Source organism: Myiozetetes cayanensis, unplaced genomic scaffold, assembly GCF_022539395.1.
Source record: "Myiozetetes cayanensis isolate MyiCay16 unplaced genomic scaffold, myiCay2020 scf20-37, whole genome shotgun sequence".
NCBI classification, from domain to species: Eukaryota; Metazoa; Chordata; class Aves; order Passeriformes; family Tyrannidae; genus Myiozetetes; species Myiozetetes cayanensis.
Window position 1 is genome coordinate 16,155,292 of NW_026087412.1, and position 27,917 is coordinate 16,183,208.

General features: G+C 46.6%; 1 protein-coding gene across 25 annotated transcripts in view; it reads left to right on the plus strand.

Annotated features, from left to right (window-relative positions):
* Positions 1-505: 505 nt before the first annotated feature.
* The window catches only part of MAPK8IP3 (mitogen-activated protein kinase 8 interacting protein 3), a 74,468-nt gene continuing 47,056 nt past the window's right edge, over positions 506-27,917 (plus strand). For 14 of the 25 annotated variants that reach the window (XM_050317013.1, XM_050317014.1, XM_050317017.1 and 11 more), the window contains exons 1-5: positions 506-838; positions 22,476-22,596; positions 23,366-23,436; positions 24,197-24,288; positions 25,999-26,022. In XM_050317013.1, the coding sequence (XP_050172970.1) occupies positions 521-838; positions 22,476-22,596; positions 23,366-23,436; positions 24,197-24,288; positions 25,999-26,022 (626 nt within the window). In that variant the 5' untranslated portion in view covers positions 506-520. The remainder of the gene's footprint in view (positions 839-22,475; positions 22,597-23,365; positions 23,437-24,196; positions 24,289-25,998; positions 26,023-27,917) is intronic. The other 11 variants (XM_050317020.1, XM_050317025.1, XM_050317037.1 and 8 more) reach the window with 1 other exon arrangement.

The following is a 27,917-nucleotide window of genomic DNA, read 5'->3' on the forward strand; positions in this document are numbered from 1 at the left end:
CCTCTCCAGTCTGTAGCTTGCTAACATACCCAGGGACAGCTCCTTTCCCCGAATCCTTTGGTTTCTGGGGTGCAGGTCAGGTCGTGGAGATGTGGATGTGAGCGAGGATGAGGCAGTGGGCCCCGAGCAGAGCACTGGCCGTGCCGGGTGTCTAACGCGGGTGCCCAGGGGTGATGGCCCCGTGCCTGCGCTGGCTCCTGCGCTCGGTGTCCCTGTGCGAGCCGCCCCACGCGTGCCACCGCCCCGATGGCCCCGCACCGCCGCCTTTGTGTGCCCGCGGGGCTCGGCGGAGCTGGCTGGCCGCGGGCGGGCTCGGGACGCCGCTGCTCGCCGTGTGCCGCCGCCAGGAGCCGGGGCCGCGCTGCCGGAGCGCCCGATCCGGGGATGCTCCGGGCGGGCCGTGACGCGGCGGGCGGGGCGGGGCGGGGCAGAGCTCGGCGGCGGCGGCGGCGGCGGCGGCGGGGCCGAGCGGAGCGGGCGAGCGGAGCGCAGCGGGGCTGGGGGGCTGTCGGCCGGCAGGATGCTGGAGATCCAGCTGGACGATGGCGGCGTGGGGGGGTACCCGGGCGACGATTACTGCTCGGGGTCGGTGATGTCGGAGCGCGTCTCGGGCCTCGCCAACAGCATCTACCGCGAGTTCGAGCGGCTGATCCACTGCTACGACGAGGAGGTGGTGAAGGAGCTGATGCCGCTGGTGGTGACGGTGCTGGAGAACCTGGACTCGGTGCTCACCGACAACCAGGAGCACGAGGTGGAGCTGGAGCTGCTGCGGGAGGACAACGAGCAGCTGCTCACGCAGTACGAGCGGGAGAAGGCGCTGCGCAAACAGGCCGAGGAGGTGAGCGCCGCCGCCCCGCGACCATCTTGGGCCGCCGCCGGGCGGAGGCACCCGGGGCGGGGGAGGCGGCGGGGCCGGCGGGGGAACCGCGGGGCCGGGGCTCCGTCCCCCCGATCGGCGGGTCCCTCCTGCCCGGGGGCGGCCCCGGAGCAGCGGCCGCCGGTACCTTCTAGAAGGAGCGCGGGGGTGGGCGCAGGCCCTCAGGCGGGTGCTCCGCGGGGCTCCCCCAGCACCTCCCGGGCCCGCAGGCCCGGCCCGGCTCCTCCGCTGCACCGCGGGCCCGGGGCCGCTGCGGCGGAGCTGGCCAGTGTGACAGCGGGAGGGGGAAGAGAAAACCCCCCGAACCGAAATAGCTGCAGTCCCGCGGATTTGAGGAATTAGGAATTCACTTTGTGCAGTGCCAGCGGCATCCGGAGGGGTCGACGCGATTTGGGATTTAAAAAAATAGTTCTTAAAAAGGGATAATTTGTGCAGCGTCCTGGCTTTCTCAATGTCAGCTGTAAGCTGTTTGTTTAGAACAAGGAATTGGCTTTAGAGTGTGACATCTTATTTTTGGAACTTCTTTTTACCAAAACTGCACCTTGAGCCTTAATAAAATAGTTCCCAGGTCAGCACCTGCCGTTTCCTGGAGCGTGGATGCGCTCCCGGGAGAGCCGGGGCAGGGCTGCCCGGCCGCGGGAGTGGTGTGGAAGCGGCTCATGAGAGATCCAGCCCCTGTGTTGGAGAGGAACAGGAATCCTCGGGTTACAGAGAGTCGGATGTAGACAAAACAGAGGGGAGGTGACCTGTGCTCTGTCATCTTCCTGCATCTGCGCCTGTCCCTGCTGCAATCCAGAGCATCCTTTCAGCCTTAAAGGCTGGGAGCCATAGGCATTGCTGTTCCGCCTCTGGGAGTGACAGTCTGTGAGCTGGGATAGAGATTGGTGGTGCAAAAAAGTCCATCCTCACCACATCATCTCCGTTTCACTACACAGCTTCTTAAAAAGAGGATTTTTTCCCTGTCTTTTAGACTAAGAGCAGAAGATTTAAAATTCTGTAGTCTTCCTAGTTCTGATTTGATAAGGGGTAATTGATAAAATAAAATAAGTGGTAATTAATGAAATAGTTATTGAATTGAAGAACAGCGTAAAACACTTGTAAAGCACATGCAGGATTTTCATAAACATGTTCTTGTTGCATAATAGTCACATGCAGGAATATTGGTAACTCGGTGGGGAGGACACTTGTGGTCCATTACTGATACTGAAAGCAAGAGCCAGTCAGTGAAAAGTTTTAGTCCTGAGTTTTAGTTATATATTAATGGACTAATAAATAATCTTTTAAAATTCTTTTAAATGCATGTGGGGGTTGAAAATTGATTCTGGGTACATGAGATTTACTGAATATTGTGTAGAGACAGTGTTTTGCAACTTCTGAGAAAGAATAATTTTAAAAGTGCACTATTTATGGGGGGAAAAATGGGGTTTGGAACAGTCCAGTTGGGATGATCTTGCCTTTTTGGACCAGAGACGATTTCTGTTCTTGAATTAATAGAGACAGGATGTGTTTTCTGGAAGCAGATGTAGTGACAGCAGTTACGTTCCCTGCAGGGAAACCTGGGAACTGTGGCACAACACTGTTGGCTGATGCTGATGATGATCATGATACTCTGTTATCCTTACACACAGCTCAGTGTACGTGAGAGAAAAAAGTGTCTGCAAGGAGACTTGTTACCAGAAAGGAATAGATGACGTGCTTCTTATGAGAACAAATGAGTATTCTGCTGCTATGAAGTCCCTGTTACAAGGTCATACATGGAATACATGGCTGCTGTTTTCCTCAGCATATAGCAGAGGACATTATTTATCTGCACCTGTTTCCCATGTGGTGCTTACTCTGCAGTAAATTACACATTATGGGGGTGAAAATCTGTGTATGACAGGGAATTCTGCTGTGCACCACGTAACTGTACACAACCAAAACCCAGAAAACTGTTTTTCCTCCCAGTCCATGGATTGCTGCTCTGAAACAAAGCCCATAGTGACCAGGGACTGTCTATCCCATCTCTCCAGAATCATCAGCCTCCTGGGCTATGCCTTAAGTCTTGGGTGAGATCTCCACTTCTAACTGGGAGGATCCGCCCCTGGGAACAGGATTTGACCTGTCTTGATTCCTCTCAGTGTATGAGTGCCAATTACAAGAATTAAAGTGACACTGAGAGGTTGGAGATGAAAAACTGCTCTGTTCTCTTGCAATATCCTGTCAAAGGACCCTGAGTTATAATTACTTTACATTAGTTTATTTAGTTTCAAAATAACTGTAACCATAAATGGGCATTGTTCTCTGGCATTAAAATGTGTGTTGTACTGGCTGGTCACCACTGTGCAGAGCCATCACACCTTGCTGGTTTTCATCTTTATGCAGCAGTTGTGCACAAACAGACTGTTACAGGTATGGTTTGTTAAATTAGGGTTGTTTCCAACAATCATAGAATCATAGAAATGTGGAATGATTTGGGTTGGAAAGGACCTTAAAGATCATCTAGTTTCCAACCTCTCTGCCATGGGCAGGGAAACAACTTTTCACTACATGCCATAAAGGAAAGTTTGCCTTCTCAATACTCCTCTCTTAAGATGATTCTGTGTATTGTCTTTTGAAACAGTCTTTGCCAAAGGCAAATTACTGCTTTATTTTCTAAACACTTGGACTGTAGAGGGTTTTCCTCTTAGCCTAAAGTAGGGCAGCAGAAGCACCTAAGCAAGTGGACTGAGAATAGAAGTTCCTTGGCATGAGGTAGTGCCGTCAATCACTGTGATTGCGGGGCTCAGTACTCAGCATTGCCGTTTCCATGGCCTCCGAGCTACTGAAGATGGGAGATTGCACCAGATTTTCAGTGGTTTTGTTTTCTTCCATCTGTTTCATATCCCATGAACTTAGGATACATGTGTATGAATGTGGGATGATTATTGCTGGTGTGGTGTGGTGTTCTGTGGAATCACAGACTCCCCTGGTGTGTGTGTGACCCCCTGAGATCGAGTCCCACACCCCAGCTCAGGCAGAGGCAGCCAGAGCAGGTTGTCCAGGACTTACATCTGGTGAGAGTTTGAGCACCTCCACAGATGGAGACTCTGCAGCCTCTCTAAGCCACCTGTCCCAGAGTGTGACCCCTTTCAAGAAAAACATGGATCCTCGTGTTCAGCTGGAATTCCGTGTGCTTTCCCTCGTGCCCATTGCCTCCTGTGCAGAGCACTCAGGCCCCACATCCTCGCTCCCTCCCAGCAGGTACTTGAGCTCATTGGGCAGACCTCCTGAAGCAGCCCCAGCTCTCTTGGCCCCTCCTCCAGTCTCATTTATCACCTCTGTGGCCCTGGTGTTTGGGGTGGTGCACACTAACACAGGGCATTGATTTATTTATTTTTGCTGGCTAAGTATTTGGTTTAGCTTCACCTCTTAAGGAAATGAAGGTGTTGTGATTGCTCTGTTAGGAGCTGCCCCAAAGAACTTAGGAAGCTGGTGGCTGCTTTTAGACACATTTGTTAAAAAATAAGGTTACTTACATTTTTTGAGTGGTTTTTTTGTTTGTTTGTTTGTTTTTTTGTCTTTTTTTTTTTGTGGTTTGTTTTTGGTTTTGTTTTTTTTTTTTTGGTGAAAATTGAAAGAGAAAGGCCAAGTGAGTATCCTGCCTGGTGAAGGGACAGGCAGAGCTGTCAGCCTGCAGGAGATGGGTGGCAGCAGGGCAGTTGGCATGTCAGTCTAGGATGGGTGGGTCCAGCATTCATGTACTGTTGCTTCCTTGGGTCTGCTCAGGGGCCATGTGGGGGTAGAGCTGGGACAAGGAAAGGGCCAGGGGACACCTGCAGAAATCCCCAGGGCAAACAAGCCTTACTGGGTCCATGCTTAATGGGACATTTTGATTTATGCAAGCTGCTTTCCTAATGTTCTGGATTCTTCCTCTCTTGAGGACAAACACCGTGTGCCCTAAATGCATATTTCTGCAGAGGTTGTTCCTCACACTGGGCACCGATGGCGAGGTGAGAGTGCATCTGTGAGTTCACGTAAAAGCTTTCACAGGGGTAGTTGGGGTACGTTAATGTAACTTCTTGGAGTCAGGAAAGCCAGGTGGGCCTCTGATAGGTGGGAGGTGCCTTCAGACCTCTTGTTGCATGAACACTGCTTCTAGGGAAATTTATATCCCAAGGGGATATACAGGCATGGTATAGAGGTGCTGATCAGGAGGTCTGGCCCCTCCAGAAAGGCTTTTGTAGCTCATGTTCTGCACTGTGGCAGTCCAGCACCTGGGAGCAACCTCCACTGGAATGTGTTTGGGAAAACCTCTGTCTCAGTAGGCGTGGCTATTGTTCCCATACCCTGACTCTCCTGCTGGCTGGGGGAGGTCGTTTGTTCTAACCCGTTGCTCAAGCAAGGTCACCCAGAGCAGTGTTTGAGTATATCTAAGGTTGTGGGAGACTCTCAATACTTCCCTGGGCAACCTGGGCCAGTGCTTGTAGGGAAAAATGGTTTTCTGATGTTGACAGGGAACCTTCTGTTTTCCAGTTTGTGCCCCTTGCTTCTTGTCCTGTCACTGGGCACCACTGGAAAGGGCCTGACTTCATCTTCTCTGCATCTTCCCTTATCCTGCCCCTTTGTTATCCTTGTGGCCCTTCCCTGGGCTCTCTCCAGTCTGTCCCTGTCTCTCTTGTACTGGGGAGCCCAGCACTGGACACAGCACTCTGAGGTGTCTTCACCAGTGCTGAATAGCGTGGAAGGATCTCCCCTTGACCTGCTGGCAAAATAGCCTAGGACAGCTTTGCCTCAGGGGCACAGCACTGTCTCATGTTCACTGTCACCCCCCTTTTTTGCTAAGCTGGGTGACCCCAGCACGTGCCTGTGCTCCCCAGGTGTGGGATGTGACCTGTGAAAGCCCTTTGCTGGCACTGCCACTGTAGGACTCTTATTTGAGAGATACCTGAGTGTCATCCTTTCCCACTTCCAAAAACAGCAGCGTCCCCATCTCTGGCTGGCAATGTAGCCGTGGCCATCACTCCTCCCCTCAGTTTGCTGTTTGCATTGTTGCTGACATGATAAGCACATTCACTTATCAGGAATTTATTTTTAGGTAATTATAAAGCTCCAGTGTTTTGTTTGAAGATCAGTGACAGCATTTTGGGAAGATGGTCCTTTGTGAGAGGCACTGTGGCTTCCACAGGTACCTGAAGAGCTCTCCAACTGGGTGGCAATATGGTGAGCTTGCTGGCTCCTGTCTGCATCTCAAACAGCACAAAGGCTTGTGAAAATTCCCCCCTTTGTTAAGGGATGCCTTTAATATTGTTTCTCCTGGTACCCTAATTTCCTTTAGGGAGATGGGGAGGAAGGATGACTGAAGTGATGCTGTGGGCTCCAGCCCCTGGTGTTCTCCACTGTAAGTGCTTTTTCCTCTCCTGCTTTGTATCTGCTTTCTCTGTGGAATAACTCGAAGCCTGGGAAGGCACTTTGTTTCCCCGCCATGAAACCTGACCTTACAAATAGTTGATTAATGGGAGTCTCTGCAGCCTGATGGTGACCTCATAGCATCCCAGGAGGAAGGCTTTGGGGAATAGCAGAGACCAGATCAAGAAAGGATTTGCTTTCATCTGGATCCTTTGCACATTAGGCTGGTGAAAATAATGGGCAAGTATGAAATGCAGGCTCATTGGGTACCAGATCTGTCTCTATATCCTTTAGATCCTCTTGGTCCATTCCTGGAGCCTGCAGGCACTGCCAGATTTCACCCATGAGCAGCAGAGTCTGTGTGGTTATTAGAGGGTTATTCCGATTTACCTTGAGTCCTCTTCTGCAATTGTCTTAATTTACAAAAGCTGTTGGTCGTGGAGAAACCAGTTTCTTCATTTCCGTCAGAAATACTGTGATACTTGTAATGATTTTTTTCTGCTGAGCAGGCAAATGTTGACTTACATATTCATGATACTTTCCTCCTTGCTTTTTTCCAAAATACATCCATTTAGTTGTTCAGAAGTAGAAAGCAACACAAGTGTGAGCATCTGTAGTGATCCCCCCATGTCATCTGGGAGAGACAAATCTAATGTTATGGGGATGTCAGCCATGGTGTCTCAGTTTTCTCTTATGCCTTTTGTCAGTGATTTCACTTGAACGTGATTCAGAATTGATCACAATATTTTAGGTTATAATTAAAACTCAGCAACAGAAGATAATGAAATAAATTCCATACATTTAAAAGTAACAAACAGGAAAAGATGTTTCTGGAGATTTCTGTGTTTCAAATATGTATATATTTGAGAAGGCAGGATTAGTTATTTTAGATATAGATTCTAATGTTCTCTTTTCCCTCTGAACTGGTAAAATAAACTCACTAGCCATCCTTACAGCCTCCTCATGATGTCTTCAAGCTGAATTATCTGTCCCCAGGCTGAATTGTCTCACCTTTTGTAAACATGACTAATGTCATCAGATAACTTCTACAATAGAAGTTGCTTAATAAAGAAAATAACTTTGTGTTTCAAGCACTGCTTATGTCATACAAATACATATGTATTAGACAGGCAGGTTCATATAAATTTGGCTGTATAAAAGATGTAACTTTCTACTCCATGGTGTGCTTGATTTGTGGAAACCTCCACCTTGCACCCTGTGCAGAATAAACAATGTCTCCTCTCTGAATTAGGCGCTGTGTTGATGTTTAGAATGCTCCTAAAATCAGGCTTTGGCCTTCGATCAGCACATCCCCTGTGTGAAGGATTTGCGATCCTGGGATTCTGATCATGCCTTTCCTTACAAAACCTGTAGCAATAAAACTAAAAAGGATTTTAAGTTAAAGATTCACCATCCTATCGTGTGTCTCCTGGTGCAGGACTAGGATCAGTGTTATGCAGATAACAGTGATGGAGATAATTGCTTCCTTCCCTGGTGGACTGGGGGCATTTAATGGGGAATAATTCAGTGGTGCCTTTTCTCTGCTCCAATGCCTCTGCCAGCAGCAGGAGGGTTGGCTGCTGTTCTGGATTGGGTCCTGTCCCCCCACTGACCAGGGCAGGGACCATGTGCAGAGGTTCCAGAGCAGCCGCTGCTCTCTTCCCTTTCCACGCTGATCCCAGTGCTGTGGCACCTGCCCATTTGTCTTTGCCTCCTGCTCTGTGCTGGCTCCCTCAGCAGTGGGGGATGCAGCGCGCAGCTGGCTGTGGAGCGGGCTGGCAGCGTAGATGGAAGGGGGCTGGCAGCAGTGATGCATCCTGAAGGATGCAGAATGTGCCGGGCTATTCCCCGACCTTGGCTCCCGTGGGATCAGCCAATGCTGGCTTGGAGCTGCAGAAATGAGGTGTGTCCCACTGCCAGTGAGAAGCCAGGCTGGTCTGATGGAGGATACCCAGTGCAGACTGAGAGCTCACGTACAAACTGTGATGTTTGGGGTTAGGCAGAGGAAACCACTCTGAGACAGACAGAAGCAGCTTGTCCTTCCCTCGTCTTTTTTGATCTTCTCCCCATCACAAGTTTGTGTGCAGAATAGGTATTTTTGGTGAAAAATATACATTTTGTTAGCATACTAGAGATGATGTTATAGGACCAACAGCTGTTGGAAAGCCACTTGCTAAAAACATTATTCTAATTTTTTCTAATAAACGGTGTGAATTCTACACTGAGATGAAATTTTTTAGGGACTCTTCTGTTTACAATTTATTAAATTTTATTAATTCAAAGGAGGCTAACAGAGGGAATTTGGGATTCTGTCTTGCATTGGAGACTGACTGTATGATACATATTTCTAAATCACTTCTCTACGAGGAATCAGGCTTTCCACATGTAATGCCCATCAGTCCTTGCCATCTGGTAACCTTACTTTATTCTCACTAAACATGGAAGGGAAAAAAATCTATATCCAAACACAGATCCTTCATACAAATCCTCTTAATGTCACTCAAGCTTATATCACTTACTAATATTCATAAATATCAATGTGTTACTAAAAATTGCCTTTAAAGTAAAATAGCGAGCACTGTGAGCTGTTACTTTATTTAACAAGCAATTCAGGATAATATTCTGAATGTGAGTTCATGATGATGATGAGGGGTGATGGCCAGATTTCCCCTCAAACGGGTTAACTGCATGAGTCAAGTTGTGATCCCCGGATAGGCTTTGATGAGAAGTTTTTTTTCTTTGTGCAGTGAAACAGCTGCTGCATTGTCCCTTTCTGTTCATGGCTCTGCAGGTGGATTTGTCAGTGATACTGTTGGGATGTGCCAGATATATGAAGGAGAAGTTACCCCTGGGGTTCATGAAGCAGAGTTGTAAGACAAAAGGTCTGGGAAGATTTGGCCTTACTGCCATTGCAGATGGAAGGGGCCTTAAAGCTCGTCCCGTTCCACCCCCTGCCATGGGCAGGGACACCTTCCACTGTCCCAGGTTGCTCCAAGCCCTGTCCAACCTGGCCTTGCACACTTCCTGGGATGGGGCAGCCACAGCTTCTCTGGGCAACCTGTGCCAGGGCCTGCCCACCCTCCCAGCTGAGAATGTCTTTGGAATATCTAACCTAAACTTGCCCTCCTTCAGCTTAAAGCCATTCCCCCTTGTCCCATCAGGGCTGGAAAGGGACTGTGATGGCTGAAGTGTTTTTTTGTGATGAATGAAATTTCAAGAGAAATGCCCAGACAGTCTTCACCTTTCTGAGAGTGATGCAACCTTCCATCTAGCAGAGGCACCTTAGCACCTCTGTTCTTTCTCTTGCCCACTGAGGAGGATGAGGATGGCCCACATCTTCATCACTGTCAGTTGTCACTGAGGAGGAGGCATGGGGTGTCCCAGCTGAGAGGAACTGCTCTGTTCCTGTTCTTATCTCCTGTACAGTCCTGGAGCTCCCATGGGGCGTGCTGGCCAGTCTGGCTGCTCTGCATTGGCTTCAGGTGGTGAGGTGATGTCTGAGTAGCCAGCTGGACCCTCTCCTGCCTTTCTCAGGGGGAACCTGCTTGTCATTTTCAGGAGACCGTGCCATGGTACTTGAGCACTTCCCATTACCACTCTGTGTGTGAGCCTTGTAGGCTCAGTCTGTGCCACACTGTGCCTGTCACACACGCTCAGCTTGTGTCACACTGGCTGTGTCCTGCCTTCTCTTACTTCTGTGCAAGGACAGGCAGGTGACAGGCCTGACGTTACATCCATCTGCTGCTGCATCAGCAGGGCTGTCAGCTCTAGTCCAGCCTTTCAGAGACAGAGCATCACTGTGGGATTGCACATGGATCTCAGGGAGACTGGCAGCTTGTCTGTGTGTCCAGGGACACCACACCTGGGCCATGGCTCACACGGTGGGGCTTTGTATTTTGTGGTAGAACATCCCTTCTTTTCAGGGAGGTGGTCAGCTTTCCGAAGGGGTGCATCAGGTCTGCGGTTTACCTCGCAAGGCCGTTGGGTGACAAGGTGTCCACAGTGATATCCGTGAAGCCTGGCAGGAGAGCTCAGGACTCAGTGGGCTTTAGCTCAGGACTCAGTGGGAAGCACTGGACCTTTTGCTCCTGACCTGGATTGTGACATGGTCTCCACTGGTCGTGGACAGCTGCTGGTGTCTATCTAGTTGGAAGGGACCCGCTCAAGGCAGAATGTGGTGCTCAACTGAGTCTCACAAAAATAGTTTTAGGCTCTTATTTGTCTTTCCTGTTCTGCCTGGGCCTTGACCATCCCACCCTCAGCCACTCCACTTGGTGACATGAACACGAGTTCTACTCAGTGGCAGAGCAAACCTGCTTGTCCCCGAGAGGGGAAGCATCAGAAGAAGGCTGCCTACCCTTCCACCTGCAGGGTTTTGTAGAAAGGTTTTTCTGTTGAACACATGCCAGGTTTCTCCCAAAGGAGAATTGTACATAGTAATTGTAAATCCTGATTTAAAACAGGAAAATTTACTGATCTGTTAATGGTTGGATATTTTCAAAGTGTATGGCCCAGAGGCTTTTTGTCCTGTTTGGGTTTAGGGATTGGGTGCTAGAAAAAGGATTGAGAAAGCTCATTGGCAATGCGTTTACGTACAGCATGTATGGGAAGGATGTACAATGTGATGTACCACACATTTAGAAGAACTTGGTTATGGAGAAGGAGCTTCCCTTCCCCATGATGGGAAGAGGTTTCATTTCAGGGTGTTTTACCTCTGTCTTTCACCAATCAGTGATAGCTTTGGAAAAGAACACAAACATATGTTTTGGGTGAGCTAAACCAGAAATCTCTATTTATGAGTAAAACCGGAGAATTTTACTTTGGAGGGGCTTCCCAGCACAGTGTTTCAGCAGCTGCAGGGACATCACAGAAAAGACCTTCAAGGTCCAAGTCCAGCCTTTGACCTATCACCACCTTGTCATCTAGACCATGGCACTAAGTGCCTTGTCCAGTCATTTCTTGAACGTCTCCAGGGATGGTGACTCCACCATCTCCATGGGCTTACCACGCTGCTCCTGGACACGAGTTGTGGTTGTCCGTCAGGTGATGGCTGTTGGGCCTTGTTCCTTCCTTAGTGACTGTGGCTTCAGTGGGGAACTGTTCCCCCATTCTGGGGCCCTGCCCTCCCACCAGCCTGCCCCCCTTCCGCTGAAGTCTCCATGGCTGATGTGCTGCTCACTTGCACGTGGTGGTTGGCAGATTTCCTGCTCACTGTGTTACAAACTTTTAAATCTGTAAAAAAATGAGCTAAACACCTCTCAGGATAGTTTTGTGGTTTAACACAGTTTTTCATCACAGCCACCTTTTGTAGCAGCATTAAATGCAACTGCAGCATCTTTGTAAATTCCACTTGTTTGAACCACTGCCCATATTTCACTAGCCCCATCTTTGTGCCCCAACCCTGATTGCTTTCCTTGCCATCCCTTCAACTGAGTGTCTTTTGTGGTGGGTAGTCTGAGTTCAATCAAAATCACCACATAATTTGCACCATAATGCCAGATACAAAAATATATACAAATATATTTTAACCCTCACAGATGAAGACAGTTTACACTATCAGCTTGTGTAGTTTTGACTTTTTTCCCTTTTACAATGTTTATTCCATTAATATTTGTTTCACTGTTTGTTATCCATGCTCTGTCCCGTCTGAACATTTAAAACCAGTGCATCAGTGTCTTATCTCCCTGAATGCAGGCTTATGCAAAGCTATGCAGGAGGCAGAAAACTTCAGTAGTGACTTCAATAATGCAATGTCATATGTGGAAAAATATAGAAAATATTTAGGAAGAAATTAAGAACAGGAAGGGCAAAATTTGGACAGTGTTGGATGCTGTACACTTGCTGCATTTGGGGTATGATGATCTCTGTGATCTGAGGCAAAATTAGCATCTGTGCTCTTGAAATAAGGAAACTTACCTTAAGCTAGTACTTACCAGGTAATTTTACTGGGAGGATCTGTGTCCAAGTGCGCAGCTTCCATAGTACAGCCTGCTGTGGAGGCAGTGTGTGAAGCAGGAGGTCATGCATGTCAGGATGTGATGGGTGTCCAGCAACTACTCAACCTGTTAACACTGAATGGTATAAACTATGTTTATGCACACACATTAAGGTGATACTAGTATTAAAAATGTAGGTAGCTAGAGTAGGTATAGCTACACCACTGGGCACTGTCTTGGTTTGTGTTACTCCAGACTTGAGCCCTATGGACTTCTTACTGCATGGTAATTTTTGCACCAAATCTGTAGCTGTTTTGCCTCCAGCATTCTCAGGAACACCTACTCTTCCTTAAAAACTCAAGGCAGTAGCACTCGAAGGGACTTCCTGAGTCAGCATGTCCAGTCCCTGGGTATTGCAGGCACTTGAGTTGCATAATGTGTTTCATAAATATATCAAGCTTTGGCTTAAAACCATTAGTTAAATCTCCTGCCTCTACTTCTTCCTTCCTCTAAATTGCAGTGGGGTTTGTTTGTTGGGTTTTAATTCATGGCCTGGCTTGTTCTTGTGCCGGCATTGTCCTTTACTATTAGTGAGTTTTTGCCCTATCAAATATTTATTTCTTTGTTGTGTTAATGGGAGCTGGTCCTGTTCTGTCTGGTCTCTGCTTGCTGTGTGCTGGAGCCAAGCTCTGTTCCTTTGCCAAAGAAGGCAGGTTTGCTGGGCTGTGCCATGTGTCCTGCTAGCGTGGAGGTGCCCATGTGTCACCTGGCCAGGCTAGTCTTGTTTTACAGATTCCCTCATCCCCTTTTCCTTGAGTGACCCTTCGCCATATCTGGTGCGTGGGTGCTTGGGCCGATCCTCTCTGAGAGGCAGGAGGAATAACAGGTGATTTTCCAGGGACATCTCACCTATGTCTGAGCTATGAGTGCTCTCCATGAGTGTCCCAGTGTCACATGGCCTTTTCAAAGTGCTAGCGATGAGGTTTATGTGAGGGCTGTCACCTTCCCTGGCACAGTCCAGTGCTGTCGGTGTGATCCATAGTGGTGGAGGTGGCAGTGTGTCCATCTCCTCTGTGCCCTCCTCAGCTGCAGTTGCCCCTGGCCCAGATCAGGTCACTGTGGGGCTGATTAACTGATGGTTCTGTCATCAGCTTCTTCTTCTCCACCCTCCTCCTTACAGCAGAACTGGCTGTTCCCAGGTGCGCGCCCGTGCCCTCGAGCGCTGTCAGCACTGCTCTGGTCTCCAGCAACATCCAGCTTTTCCTTATGGTACTTTGTTCTCTTTGGTGGCACCTCCTGGTCTAGTGTCATCTGCAGGACATCTGCAGTCACATCTCCTTTCCATCAGGCCATCTTGATGGAAATAGGATCAAGGCTGTTCTCAAGGCCAGCTGTTCCGCTGGCTGCCCCATCCCTTCTTTGTGCACCCCTTTCCTTTCCTGCATCTGCTGTCCCAGTTAACGTTGTCATTAGTCCCACTGGGAGATGGCAGCTTCTGGATGAACAAACATGGTGTGGGGCAGAGCTGGAGCGGGGTCCAGGGTACAGGAGAGTCACTCTGTCTCTCCTGGCTGTGCTGGAGGAGCAGGCCAACTTCATGGGGAGCATTGTAAGAGAGGAGTGATCCTTCTTTGGGAAAGGCTCAGATCCTTTGGAAGAGGAATATGGGAGATTGTAATCTTTGCATACATTGACAAAAAGACATTTAGTTCACAGAAGACGCTGGAAGTCCCATCTATGACTATCGAGTATTTAGCAAATGAAAGGTGTCATTTGGACTTCCCAAAGTTAGCAGCAGGAACAGAAATCTTTTATCCCCAAGCTTTGCAGATATAAAGGAAATGTTACTTCACTAGAAGGTTGTATGCTTCCATGGAGATTGGAATGTTCCTTCAGGAGTGCATTTATCTTCGAGGATAGCAAGTATTTCAACACAGGGCATAGCTCAGAGCATCTTTCTATCATGAAACTGTGTACTGTGAGTCCTTCTGGGCTAATGAATTCTAAAAACTAAGTTAAAAGTACAGTGAAAATGACATTATAATGTGTTCTCTTCTACGATGTTTTGGCCATTCTGCTAATAAATGGCCTTGTTCACTGTCAGTTTTATTTGAGGGTAGAGACCTCAGCCAAAGAAAGCTGGTAGTTATTTTCCCATATGAAATGCTTGTTTATGTGTGAGTGTCTTCATGTGATTCAAGGTTATGTATCTTAAGTATTCAATATAAAGTGATTATTATAATAATGCATTTCTAGTATAAAATTCCTCTTGGTCCCAAGGCTAATGTGTGTACATGCTGCACTGGGAATATGGTTTGAACTTTAAGCCAAGCTCTGCAATGAAAATATAAGTATTTTTATATCACAGCTGCCACAGCTGTGATGGTATAATGACCAAATACACCCAAAATGAGGAACCCTCAGAGAACACAACCAGAGACATTAAAGAACACAAAGAGCAGAGCAAGAGACATTGGAGAACACAGCTGGAATTTGCTGAGATTTATGATAAGTGCAGGATAAGGTTTTGAACAAATATAAAATTTGAGTTGGTAAATCAATTACCTGTGAGTTTTAATAAGTGTGGTCTAGTTGGGGTTTTAAATTGTTTTTTCTTTGTGTCACAGCTGCAGTGGCCTTCTGTTTAGCTTGTGGCCTCTTTGTCAGTGCAGTGTGGGAGGGTGAGAGTTTGGCCTTTTGAGCTGTGTCCTATAACACTGATGCTTGAGACAGCATCTTCTGTTTGCTGGAGCTGAGATCCTTTGGAGATGGAGAAGACACAGTTTGTTACCAGAATTTACACTTACTGATGGTGTGTTTTCTTGTGGCAGCAGGATCAGGGGTTCACTCTACAGGTGCCATGGCCACGATGTCCTGGAGCAGGGTCTGCTGAAGGCAAGGGCCTTCCAGGAGAAAGGTTGGCATTGTATGGATCTGTAACCTCAACTGAGGAGCAAGATGAGTGATAGGTGAAATGCAGGGAGCCCCTTTTTACCTGCATGTGACACTGCTCTCAGGGAGCCCAAATGTTTCTAAAATTCATGCCATGTTAGGTACAGCAGGATAGAAGTGCAGGTATGTTTTTATTACGGGAGGGGCTGCTGGCCATGATTTCTTATTTGTGTGAGGATCCATTTCAGCTGTTGAGACCAGCAAGGGAGAGCAGCTTTAAATATTTGTAAAGTCTGTGTTTTCTCAAGGGACACACTAAATATGCATGTTCTGCTTCTCTTCTTGATAGAAACTGGGAATGTTTTCATGCAATGAAGTCAAAGTAACGGTGTAAGGCAGACAACTCAATTTCTTAACCTTCTACTTCAGCTTTGCTAAATTAATGACTTTATATAAATGCCTATAAGGATAAAAAGCTGAACATAAAATCACATAATGGTTTGGGTTGGAAGGGACCTTAAAGCTCATCTCTTTCCAACACTCCTGCCTTGGGCAGGAACACCTTCCACTCTCCCAGGTTGCTCCAAGCCCGGTCCAACCTGGCCTTGGACACTTCCAGGGATCCAGGGGCAGCTGTGGCTATTTATGTGGGAGAATCCTATAGAAAAATAACTTATGCACATAAAGACAACACAAAGAAAAGATAGCAAACAGCTGAGGTTATTTTCTAAGTGAGTGTTACTGTACTGCAGGTACATGCTTCAGTCACATACATCTCAACTTCCAGGCATTTTAAAAAAAGCTAAACATCCAAGTTCTGGAAAAAAAAAAAGAGAATTTAACTGCTTCTGGAAGCTTAATATATTGTCATTGTACCAGAGAAAACAGAATGGTTCTAGCAAGGTTTTACCTAGCAGATCTGCTCCTTCATCAACATCTCCAATGACCTCGGACCCTGCTGTGGACAGTTCATGGTACAGGGAGTCTGTGTTGATGCCAAACGCTTTGTTCACAATCCCCTGTGTCGGGCTGTTGTTGGAAGCAAAAGAACAGAAGGAATCTTGTTACCTGGCAATATTTAAGCTCAAACATTTGTCTTTGAAATACTGAGCATCCCAGACCATCGCAGTCAAAAGCCCGAGAGCACATTCCACCTGTTCACCATGGGCTGAATGAGGGAATGTACCGAGTAAATAAAACAGCATGTTTTATTCACCATACCATAGATTCATGGAATGGTTTGGATAGGAAGGGACCTTAAAGACCATCTCATTCCAATCCCCTGCCTTGGGCAGGGACACCTTCCACTAGTCCAGGTTGCTCCAAGCCCGGTCCAACCTGGCCATGGACACTTCCAGGGATCCAGGGGCAGCCACAGCTTCTCTGGGCAACCTGTGCCAGGGCCTGCCCACCCTCACAGGGAACAATTTCTTCCCAATATCCCATCTAACCCTGCCCTCTGGCAGTGGGAAGCCATTCCTTGTGTCATGTCCCTCCATCCCTTGTCCCCAGTCCCTCTCCAGCTCTCCTGGAGCCCCTTTAGGCCCTGGAAGGGGCTCTCAGGTCTCCTTGGAACCTTCTCTTCTCCAGGTGAAGCCCCCCAGCTCTCCCAGCCTGGCTCCAGAGCAGAGGGGCTCCAGCCCTGGGAGCAGCTCTGTGGCCTCCTCTGGAATCTCTCCAGCAGCTCCACGTCCTTGTGCTGAGGACCCCAGGGCTGGAGGCTCTGCAGGTGGGGCCTCACCTGAGCGAAGGCAAGGGGCAGAATTCACTCCCTCTCCCTGCTTCCCGTGCTGAGAGGAGGAAACCAGAGCTCAGCTTTCACCCACAGCCCTGTGAAGGCCGGGGGTGGGGTCTGAGCTGAACCCGGCGCTCCCTTCGCCTGCCCCCACTGCACACACTGCCAGCCACCACAAATTAAGGCCATGTAATGAGATTTCTGCATCTCTGTGTGTCTCTGCTCGATTCCTCACTGATGTGATGTGATGATTTCTGATGATTTGGTACTATTTTTAGCCATTTTCTTCCTCCGCAAGAGGCAGGAAAGCAGAAAGCCGAGCAATCTGCATTGTACCACTGCTCTTCAGAGGAATAGTCCTTCTTTATCCTTAAGATGATTTTATGCTAGATATTTTTCCTGTAAAATGTAGTGTATGAGCCATTGTTTTTTGCCATAATCCTGGGTTATTACAGACCAGTGATCCTGCTTCAAATCTGGGGATAGAGCCTAGCAGAAAAAAATACATGCGACTTATTTTTATATCTTGCTGTTAACACTCCAGTTCTCTTAGATGACTGAGGTGATTAGCTGTTCCATTGTTCATATTCAGAACATATTCATGTTCATATTCAAGTTTTTCCTTGAAATTAAATGTAGAGGCTCTGGAAAGAAAAGAGAAAAAATAGTAAAAGTATTAATGCTGTGGTCAGCCTTGAGAACTGTGTGTGGGGGCTGTTTCTGCTGCCAGTGCACCCACTGAAAGCAAAAAAAAAAGTACTTAAACATCAGTGGAATTCTCTGGTTCATTTTATTTCTGTTTTCTAAATGTCTTTACTTCATCTCCATCCAGCTGGAGCTGGGAGCTGTGAATCCCTGAACTGAGGGTCTGAGCTGAGCCCCATGCAGTGAAACCATCAGGGAAAACCAGTTGCAGTACCCGGCCCTGGGAATGAGAAACCACTGAAATCAAGGGCAGCTGCAGCAGCGGGCTCAGCCTGGGATGCTTCACCGGCACCAGATTTTTTTCTTGCCTCTTGGCAGCACTAAAGTGAAAGAATGCAGTCAGCAGATTTGCGATGCAGTTTTAAAACTGGGTGTTGAGACTGTGCCACAGTGCTTTGTGGATGGTGTATTTGGTTATTTTAGACTGTAATTTAAAAGACCATAAGACTATGCTGTTTGATTGTTTCTTAGGGGATTTTTTCCCCCTCCTTGACTTCATACTGACAGAGGGCAGGATTAGATTGAATCATGGGAAGAAATTAATCTCTGGGAGGGTGATGAGGCCCTGGCACAAGTTGCCCAGAGAAGCCGTGGCTGCCCCTGGATCCCTGGAAGTGTCCAAGGCCAGGTTGGAACTGGCTTGGAGCAACCTGGGAGAGTGGAAAGTGTCCCTGCCCATGGCAGGGGTTTTGGAAAGAGATGAGCTTTAAGGTCCCTTCCAACCCAAACCATTCTGTGATTCTATGCTCCTTAAATATATTTATGCTTATAATGAAGCAAGAGTAGCATCTGCAGTGTCTGCTTTCAGAAGTCACTGGAATTTTACTATTCTGAGGCCAGAAGTGTGGATTTGATTCCTGTGAATATTCTTTGCTGATTAGCAAGTGTGAGTAAGCACCCGCAGAGCTTCATGTCTGTGCATCAAACATCTGTGTAGCATTTAGATAGGATTGTTGGGGCACAGACTGAGATGAAAAACACAATAAGCAAGAATAAGCAAGAGGGATTCTTTTTTCTGTTATATCTGAGTTTGGTGTTTTTTTGTACATATTACAGCCAGAATCTAATGGGAAGGAGACTTCCAAGTTAGTGTCCTGTCCGCCTGGTTATTTTTAGGAGGTTTAAAGATTTGGGGTGTTATGTGGGTTCCTCTTCAAGTGCCTGAGAAATTCCCACAGCTTGATCAGGGCCAGGATTGTATCCCACCTGTGAAAGAAATAGAAGTGAAATGCCTGTGGGTGTTTATTTACTGAGTTGCATTCACTCAATAACGTGTGCTTGGCAGTATGGCTGCCTCTGGGAGCCTGGTTAATCCAAAAAAGTTTAAAAAAATTAAAGCACTTTATCCACTTTGTGTTCTCTGTTTCTTCTGCCCTGATCTGAATTTCCAGCACCATGGGAAGGTGGGGTTTGGAGCAGAGAGCACCGTGTGGCAGGGGATTTGCTGTGTGCTGGGGATACACCTGGTGGGTTGAGTTTGGGCAGGAGGGAGGCTGGAGCCAGCCTGGCTGCTCACCTGGGCCACCTGCAGCCCCACGATGAGGGCCATGAGCCGCAGCTGACTGAGGCCTGTGGCACAGCATCGTGCTGGCCATGAAGCACTGCCTCTGCTGTCTGTCTCTGGAGGCTGCTGCTCACAAGAGTGACTCACATGAACCTCAAGTGCCTGCTTTCCCCAACCTTCTGACATTGCTTAGTTGTGCTTGTGGCTGTGTTCACATCTCTGAGTAAAGTCAGTTGGATCTCTGCTGCTTCTGGAGGCTGGGGTGACCTTTCCCTGCATGCTGTGTGGAATGTGTGCTGCAGGCTTACGGGGAGAGAATAAAGCCTGCCTGGACACCCTGGTGCCATGAAGGATGAGCAGCAGTGACAGTGATAGCTCTGTTAGGAACATCTTCCTCGGGCACGGCCCTGTCAGGAATCCTCTCCTTCTTATCCCACTCCTCTGGCCGGTCACTTCACTCTGGATTTGGGACTTTTCTGGCTCTCAGAGCTTGTGACGTGCAGGGAGAAGCTCAGGTGCGATGGGCCCTGATGCAGGAGCAGGGCCCCTACACAGAAATGCATTTGATCTCCTCAGCACCAGGTGGGCTATCCTGCAATGCTCTTACCCTAAATGCTGCTCTGCCCTCCAAACACTTAGGGCAATATTAATTTTTAATGTCACTGTCTCTGTGTCTCTTTCTTTTCCAAGTGTTTAATTGATTTCTAGTTTTATGTTTCTTTGATTACTTTTAGGTTGCAAAATAGACAGGTCTGAGGAAGAAGACTGAGCCACATTTGTAGAACACTTAATCTTTCAATCAGTTTTCTCTGAATTAAACCAAAACAGCAGTAGCAAATCCAGGAATCCTATTAAAGGTGACCTATATAATGGGAATAAAATTGAGCTTGTACCTTCTTTTACCCTCTAATTTACTGTTAAGAAATCTGTGAATGTTTTCCTGATGTCCATTCGTTTTTATTGCTGCTAAACGCCTCATTCCTGCCTGGCTGGACTGCATTCTCCTGGCTGGAGAAATGGGAGCAGGAGGGTGGTGAAAGCTGAGCTGCTGTGATGGGATGGGGATTTAGCCCTTGGCTGTAATTAAAAGGGTTTGTCAATAGAGCTTTAGCAGAGAATGATGCCCACAAAACCCTGCAAGGAGGTGGAGATTATACTAGGAAAAGGCTCTTTGTTGGGATAGCTTCCATCAGACTCCAAATGGAGCAAGTGAAACTGCTGCTTCTCAACTCTGTTGCTCAGTGTCACTGTGTCTGTTAGGATTTCTTTTCCTGTTTTACTTATTATGAAATTATATTGTTGTTCTGGAAGAGGTTTCAGTAATAAATTTGCAATTGTACAAGCAGGTTGCTTTATAAATCTCTTAAAATCCATAAAACAGGTTGCTGGGTGAGTGACTAAGGGATTTCAGTGTTTAATTGACATCTCAGGAAAGAAACACTTACTTAAAAATCTAAACCCTTGTACAGTCTTAAAATTTAATTAAAAAGTAAATGTTTAGCTTCCCCCATAAAGGAGGTGACTCCTTTATGGGGGAAAAAGGGTATTGGTATTGCTGGTATTTCTACAAAATGCTGTGCAAAATAACTGTAAGTGGGGAAAAACACCACATCCTTATTACAATACATTTGGGAAGGAAGGATGATAAAGGTAAAAGCCCAGTTAGAGATTAAAGGCACTGCAGAACACCAAGTGCAGGGAAATGAGATGTGGCTAAAGTGTGTTTGATTGTTTCTATAAATACAGGTATGTAGGAATGCAAACTGAGTCACTGCTCCCAGGAATTTACTGAGCAGTTTTAAAAGTCTGCAGGAATAATAAATGATGTGGCTTTCAGTCATCTGCGGGGAGAGGATCCAGTTCATAATGACAGCTCCAGTGTCCCTGCTGATAATTCCAGTAAAAGCAATAGGGAATATGCATGGGGTTTATCCCAAGAGTGCAGCCAGACACTGTGCAGATTGGTTCATGTGCAGAATTTAACAAATAATCTTACTGTGTGTTTAAATGTGTTTATTTCCCTGGGAATCTTTGTCAAAAAGGATTCTCACCAGTCTGTCTCTTTTGGAGTACAACAAGGCTTTACTTTGTTAAATTGAAATTCCCATGCCCTTTTGAGCAGCACTGTTTGTGGAGAGAGCACTGCCCCCATGTAGAGGACAGAAGAGGGGAGAGAGGGATTTTCCTCCCCAGTATCCATGATTTTAACCAGCTGTTGAATTTGTTGGGGCTGGACCTAAGGAGGATAATGCAAACAGATAGGGAGGGAGAGAGGCAGGGCCAGGAGCAAAGCCTTGTGAGCTCCTTGCAGCCCCCAGTTACTTCCTGCAGGCTCCTCTTGGTCCATAAACATCTTAAAGGAGGATTAAAGTCCTCTTGGCTTTACTTCCTGCTCCCTCTTGTCCTCAGCAGCTCTGGATCCAGGGCTGCCCTGGCCTCAGCCGTGGTCGTGCTGCTCAGCTGACGGGTTGGTGTTCTAATTACTGGACTGGTTGGTACAGATGATGCTGTACTTTGGGCTTTTTTGGATGGAACTATTCAGGAGTAATATAACAAGACTCTAATTTCTGTTTCTGTAAGGCCAGGCCAAGACTTGTTCTGTGGGTGGTATCCTGTGTCCTTGTAAGCCTGGTGGTACCGTGTTCAGACTTGGTTTGCTGGGGAGAGGATGTGTGTGCTTAGTAGAGCACATCTTCTCTGAGCCTTAGGCATTTTCCCACCAGTCTGTGTCAGGGGTGGTGCTAGAAGCAGCTCTGTTTCTGAACCTAGAAGTGTGGATTATGTGTCAGGATTGTGTTGGTGTTTAGTGCAGAAAACCTCTGGTGACCATGTACCACACAAGAATCAGGCTAGTCCATGTATATGCAGAGATGTGGAGATGCATTCACTTCCCAGAAACCCTTCTTAGTTTCAGTATTTCATGAAAGCACCTGTGGTTCCAACTCCTATCAAGAGCCATGGAACACCCACTGACTGCAGTGGAGCTGGGTGGAATGTTCCGTGTGTTTTACTCTGCTCTGGGTGCTGGTGCCCATGGCAGGGGGTGGCTAAAGCTGGGTCAGAAGTGACAGTTTACAGAAAGAAATCCTGAAATGAGGTATTTTCCTGTTGTGTTTTCACTGTGAAATGAATATATCTGTAAAATCATTCCTTCAAGCCCGATGTTCTGTACAGGAAGACCAATGTTGCTGAAGATGATAGAGTTTACAGAACTCATGTTGGACCATAGTTTATATATTAATTATACGTTAAAGATAACAATACTTTCTCATATAAAATAGACTCTTTGGCTTGATAAAATGCTGTCGTGCTAATTACAGTACTAAAAAAGTCTTATTTCCTATTGTGTTATTTATATTCTCTCAGCTTTATTTTTTTGTGAAGAGAAGTCACATAGGGCAAACCCATTTTACATGTAATCCTCATCTGTGCCTCCTTCTCTGCTTCTTCCCTGTGCAGAAGTTCATAGAGTTTGAAGATGCACTGGAACAGGAGAAGAAAGAACTACAAATCCAAGTGGAACACCTTGAATTTCAGACTCGACAGTTGGAGCTGAAGACCAAAAACTATGCAGACCAGAGTAAGCAAAGCTGTACACCAGACACCATTGTACACATTGCCTTCCACACACATACAGTGCTACTTTAAAAATAATTTTCATACTTCTTCTTTGGTTTAATGTAATTTACACAAAGCCTGAAATGTCTGGTTTTCCCTTACTTCTGAGCCTTCTAAAGGATGGGATGTATCCACACTAATTCAGTAGAGACTGCATTGCTTTTCTTTTGTGGGGCAAGCTCAGTCTCTCCAGGTGCAAGACTTGGACCTTGGGAACCTGTTTTCCAGTTTTTCCTTGCCTCTGAATAGAATCTTTCATTTTTTTTCTCTTATAAAACTCATCAAAGTTATTTGCTTGTTTATTTGCTTATTTTTACAAATACTTTCTTAAAATGTGCAGCTATGGTTTGTTGACTGGAGTTCCCTTCAGAATTCCTTGGTGTCTTGTCCAGTCCTCCTGCTCCTCTAGTAGCCAGAAGTGCCAGTCCCAGAGGACAATTTAAATTGTTGTCAAACTGAAACACTTACAGGGCACTGGGCTACTGCTGAAGAACTTACGTGGTTTTATTGCACTTACTGTGCAAAATTGCTGGTGTTGGGAACGGGCAGGTACCCAGAAACTGAGTTTGTGATAAACACCAGATCCCACAACCTGCATCATTCTGCTTCTGTTTGTTTTATTCCATAGGTATAAATTAATTTCTAACAAAATAGGCTTTGTTTGCCAAATACTTTATTTTGAGAGCCTGTTAGCTGCGTGGTAGCTGATGGTTGGGATTCTCTCTTGGCAGTTTCTCGACTGGAGGAACGTGAATCAGAAATGAAGAAGGAGTACAATGCTCTGCATCAGCGTCACACAGAGGTTAGAGTGTCATCTTGTTATTTCTGAATAAATAAACTCTTTGTCTATACTTAAAGCCATGTCAGAGAATTCAGTTTTACAATCCTAGTGATGACTAGAGCTTCTGAATTTTGGGAACATCAGAAATACCTGACTGGAGGTTGTAAAGTGGATGGAGCCAGGCTCTGCTCAGCAGTGCCCAGTGGCAAGACTGGAGACAACTGGCACAAACTGAGACACACAAAGCTCACTCTGAACATGAGTGAAAACTATTTTACTGTGAGGACAATGAGCGCTGGCACAAGTTGTCCAGAGATGTGTTGGAGCCTCCATCCTTGGAGATACTCACAGTCCACCCAGATGCAGTCCTGTCAACCTGCTCAGGGTGGCCCTTTTTGAGCAGGAGGTTGGACCTGATGGGCCCCAGGAGGTTCCTCAGCCTCAGCTGTTCTGTGATACTGTGCACAGTGCCCCACTACCACATCTCCCACTGCCAGTGAGCCTCCAGGAGATTTTTTATGTTGGTTTTAGATATGCTCTTTCATAGCTTTTCTGTTACGAGATTCAGCTGAAGTAATTTCTGACACAATTTCTGTCAGATTTCCTATCAGATTATTCTTATATCATCACTTGTATCATCAGCTTAGAAGAAAATAGCAGAGACAAGGAAATATGCAAAAAACCCTGGGAAACTGGAAATGAGTGTTGTAGAAAATGAAACAAAAGCAGAAAACGAGTTTTTCCTTCTCCGTTTGCCTCATGTGCTTTTCTCCCCTCCCAGATGATCCAGACCTACGTGGAACACATTGAGCGATCCAAGATGCAGCAAGTTGGGGGCAATAACCAGACGGACGGCAGTGTCCCTGGGAGAAGGTAGGGCCATGACCTCTCCATGTAACCTGTGTCACCTGGGAACTTACACACTGAGCATGTGTGTTTAAGAGAGAAGCCAGAGCAGGACCTTTCCCTGGGGATGTGGACTGTAGCAGAAGCTCTTTTTAATGGGTTCTGGGTGAGTTGTGGGTACCTTTTTTAAGGCTTGATGACGAGGAGCTTTGTGCATTGTGTTACGAAGCTGAGGCTTTATCGTGCTGCTGTTGATGGGGCCTCTGGAAAACACCTTTGTATTCTCAGGTAGCATGTAAAGGTTTACCTATAGAATGGATGGAGGTGTCAAATGAAGTGTTCGTGCGTGTGTCTTTGTATGTGGGACAGCCAGAAAAACTGTAGCAATTAAATGCATTAGCCATTATAGGATTTTTTTCCCCCTTGTTCCTTCAAGCGAAGCTTTCTGTCAGTCACTCACCCAATAAACCTACTTATGTCCAAGAAATTGATTTTCCTCCCTTCCTGCAGTATTTAGGTTTTGACTAGAATTGGATTGTCTAAAATATAGGAATCAGTTGAAAAAAAAAGAAAAAGCTGGATGGCAGCTTTTGTGGACAGAAGAGACAGGCATGAGGGGTGCAGAAAGCTAGACAGGACATGGTTTAAAAAGTCTGTAGGTGTTCATCTGTTCATAAAATCTCCCTTATCAGACTATTTTTCTTCCTTCTCCCTTTTGCAGTCTGGAAGTCCACAGTGAGCTCCCAGAATACGATCTGATCCTAGTGTTACAGCTGGAATGGGATAAGCATGTTAGGCTTGTTTCCCTCCCCACTTAACCTTCTGGAAATGAGAATATCTGTGGAAGTGTTTACCCAGTAGAATGTAAAAGTACCACGGGCAAAAACAAACTTAGGGCCTTTCTCTTTTAAAGAGTCAGTCCTATATGCTCCTGCCAGCTTGAATCATAGAATTATAGAATATCCTGAGTTGGAAGGGACCCACAAGGATCATCGAACCATTTTTAATGAGCTTTTCTTCCCTGACTTTCAAAGAAGTTGAAATTATATATAGCTTTTTATATTATCATTCCGTGAGAGAGCTACACAGTGAAAAGTTGCTGGTAGTATCTACAAGACTGCCATACTCTGGGGTGAAGGGCAAAATTTTCATCAAGAATTGCCTCTTCATATTGGAGAAGTCAGTTTTTTGCTAGTGTCCTTGGAGAGAAACACTCTATCTGTGAAAAGCCTCCAGTGGGACTGTGATCTGAGTGTGTAGGAACTACCAGTGGGAAATGGGAGTTTTTCCTTTACTTCCAGTTTTGCACCGTTAGCTGTGCGTGTAGTTCTGTATTTGCTGGGCTTGTGCACAAGCACCTGGGAGGGTGTGTTTTGATGTCACTGCACAGCTGCAGGGGGCAACAGCAGTGTTTGTGGATTGTGGTGCACTGGGTGGGGGAACAGGCATAATTTCTCATGGCCTCTGATGCAAATCTGAATGGGTTTATTTAAAATAAATGGGACGGGGGAGAAGTTTGTGCATCAGCTTTTGGGGGGTGTGGTATGTACCGATGGGCATCCAGGAGGAGTAATGAGTCTGGTGCCCACTTCCACGTGGTGTGGTTTGCAGTGCATGTGTACCCTTGTGTCTGTGGTAGGGTGCATGTTTGCATGACATTTGCTCTCTAATGGTTGTTCTTTTTGTCTCGCTTTTTGTGGGATTGCTGCTGTTTGACTGTTATGTTTGTCACTGCAGTCATCGCCAGTCCTGGAGGAAAAGGTAAATCCTATTGCTGCACCTGAATTTCATTAATCCAAGTGTTGGAGGTTGCTGTGGAGTGGTGACGGTTTGATGCTGGGGATGTCCTGTACTGGCACGATAGCTCTCTGCATATACTGGCCCCTGTGCTGGACTTGCTGGTTCAGGGGAGGCGGAGAGAGCCCCAGAGCTGGGATAACACAGCAGGGAGAACCTTGTATGTGCAAGTGCAGAGGATGTACAAGTTCAGTCCCAAAACAGGATCAGACGTCTGGGATAGGACATTTGCGCTTCACATCCCAGAATATTTTAAATTCACAGATCCATAGAATTGTAGAATATTCTGAGTTGGAAGGCACCCACAAGGATCATCAAATCCAACTCTTGGCCCTGCACAGGCACCCCAACAATCCCACCCTGTGCCTGAGAGCCCCTTGAGCTCTGCCAGGCTTGGGGCTGTGCCCACTGCCCTGGGGAGCTTGTTCAGTGCCCACCATCCTCTGGGGGAAGAACCTGTTCTTCATATCCAGCCTAACCCTCCCCTGACACAGCTTCATGCCATTCCCTTGGGTTCCAAAAATTTTTTTCTCCCTTATTTTACTCTTGAGAACAAGACATACCTGTTTTCTGAGTGGGGCAGAACAAGCGTGTCAGGAGCAGTACCTCTTCAAAGGCACTTCTGGCTGTGTGCTGGGCAGGGAGTGCTGTGCCTGAAGCCTCCAAAGAGAGCAGTTCTCCTCTTTAAATGCTGGCAAACAAACTGTAGTTTTGTTATGTTTTGTAAACTTCAGGATGTTACTTTTAGAACATCCTGACCCCAGGTTTTGTCTACTGCAAAATGTAGAGGAGTGAGCTGTTCAGCTTGTAATTCGAGATGGAACTAACCAAGTGTTAAGACTCACCCAGTACTGGAAAGAATTGGGGGTACGAAGGCTGCTACGGCACTCAAAGTTTAGACTAGCCCTTAGGATACTTTAAATTTCTTTGAAGCCTGGTAGCCAACCCTGGAACTGCAAAACTGGAGTTAGCTCTGCTGTGGTGTTTGGTCTTTCCCCTTTCTTGGGAGGTTTAGAAGAGGCTGAAAGGTGTTTCCAAAGAAACTCAGCAAGGAAATTTCCTAACAGTCTGTGTTAAAATCCATTCCTGAAGAACCTACAGCTTCTGATGCTACGGAAACTCTGTAGCTCTGTCTCTTTAGCAAGGACTGTGAAGTTCTTGTTTCCTGTCCATTCAGTTGCTCCTGTATCTTCTTGTGTGTTAAATGTGTGTGTGTTTGCATGTGAACATAGAAATGAGCTACGGGTTCCCAGCAGAAATCTGACAGTGATTATCCAAAGAGAAATTTAATGGCTCTTTCATCATGCCTTTGGGGCAGCTCGTATGTCTCAGTGCTGCCAGGGACTTATGTCAGGCCATCCCAGCATAGTCACTCTGGCTGCACCACTGGTTTGGCAAGGACTGTTCTACAGTTACAGAAAACTTTCTCCTGCTTCATATACCTATGAGGCACGACTCCCTTAAAACCATCATTTCACTCTGAAGAAGAGGAAAGAAACGAAACTAATGGTTACAGCAGCTCCAAAAAAAAAAAAAAAAGGCCTACTTTTTTTTCCTCCTTGAAAAGAGAAAGAGAGATTTTTTTGTAGTAGACTCTTAGGGACCCTTGAGTTATTTATTTAACCATAAAACTAGGAAATTACTGTCTTTGTGGCATAAAGTTCTAATTTCTAGATTTGAATCCCTTTATAATCCCTTACACACAACTCTCTTTCTGTGGTGCTTAGATGAGTCCCAGGGGTAAAGATTTCCTATTGGGGAAACATTTGCCTAGTATGTTATTGAGAAACTTCAAATCCACCTGTCAGAAGCTTTATCATTCCACCTGGAATGGTAGCAGTGGGGTGTAAGAATACAGG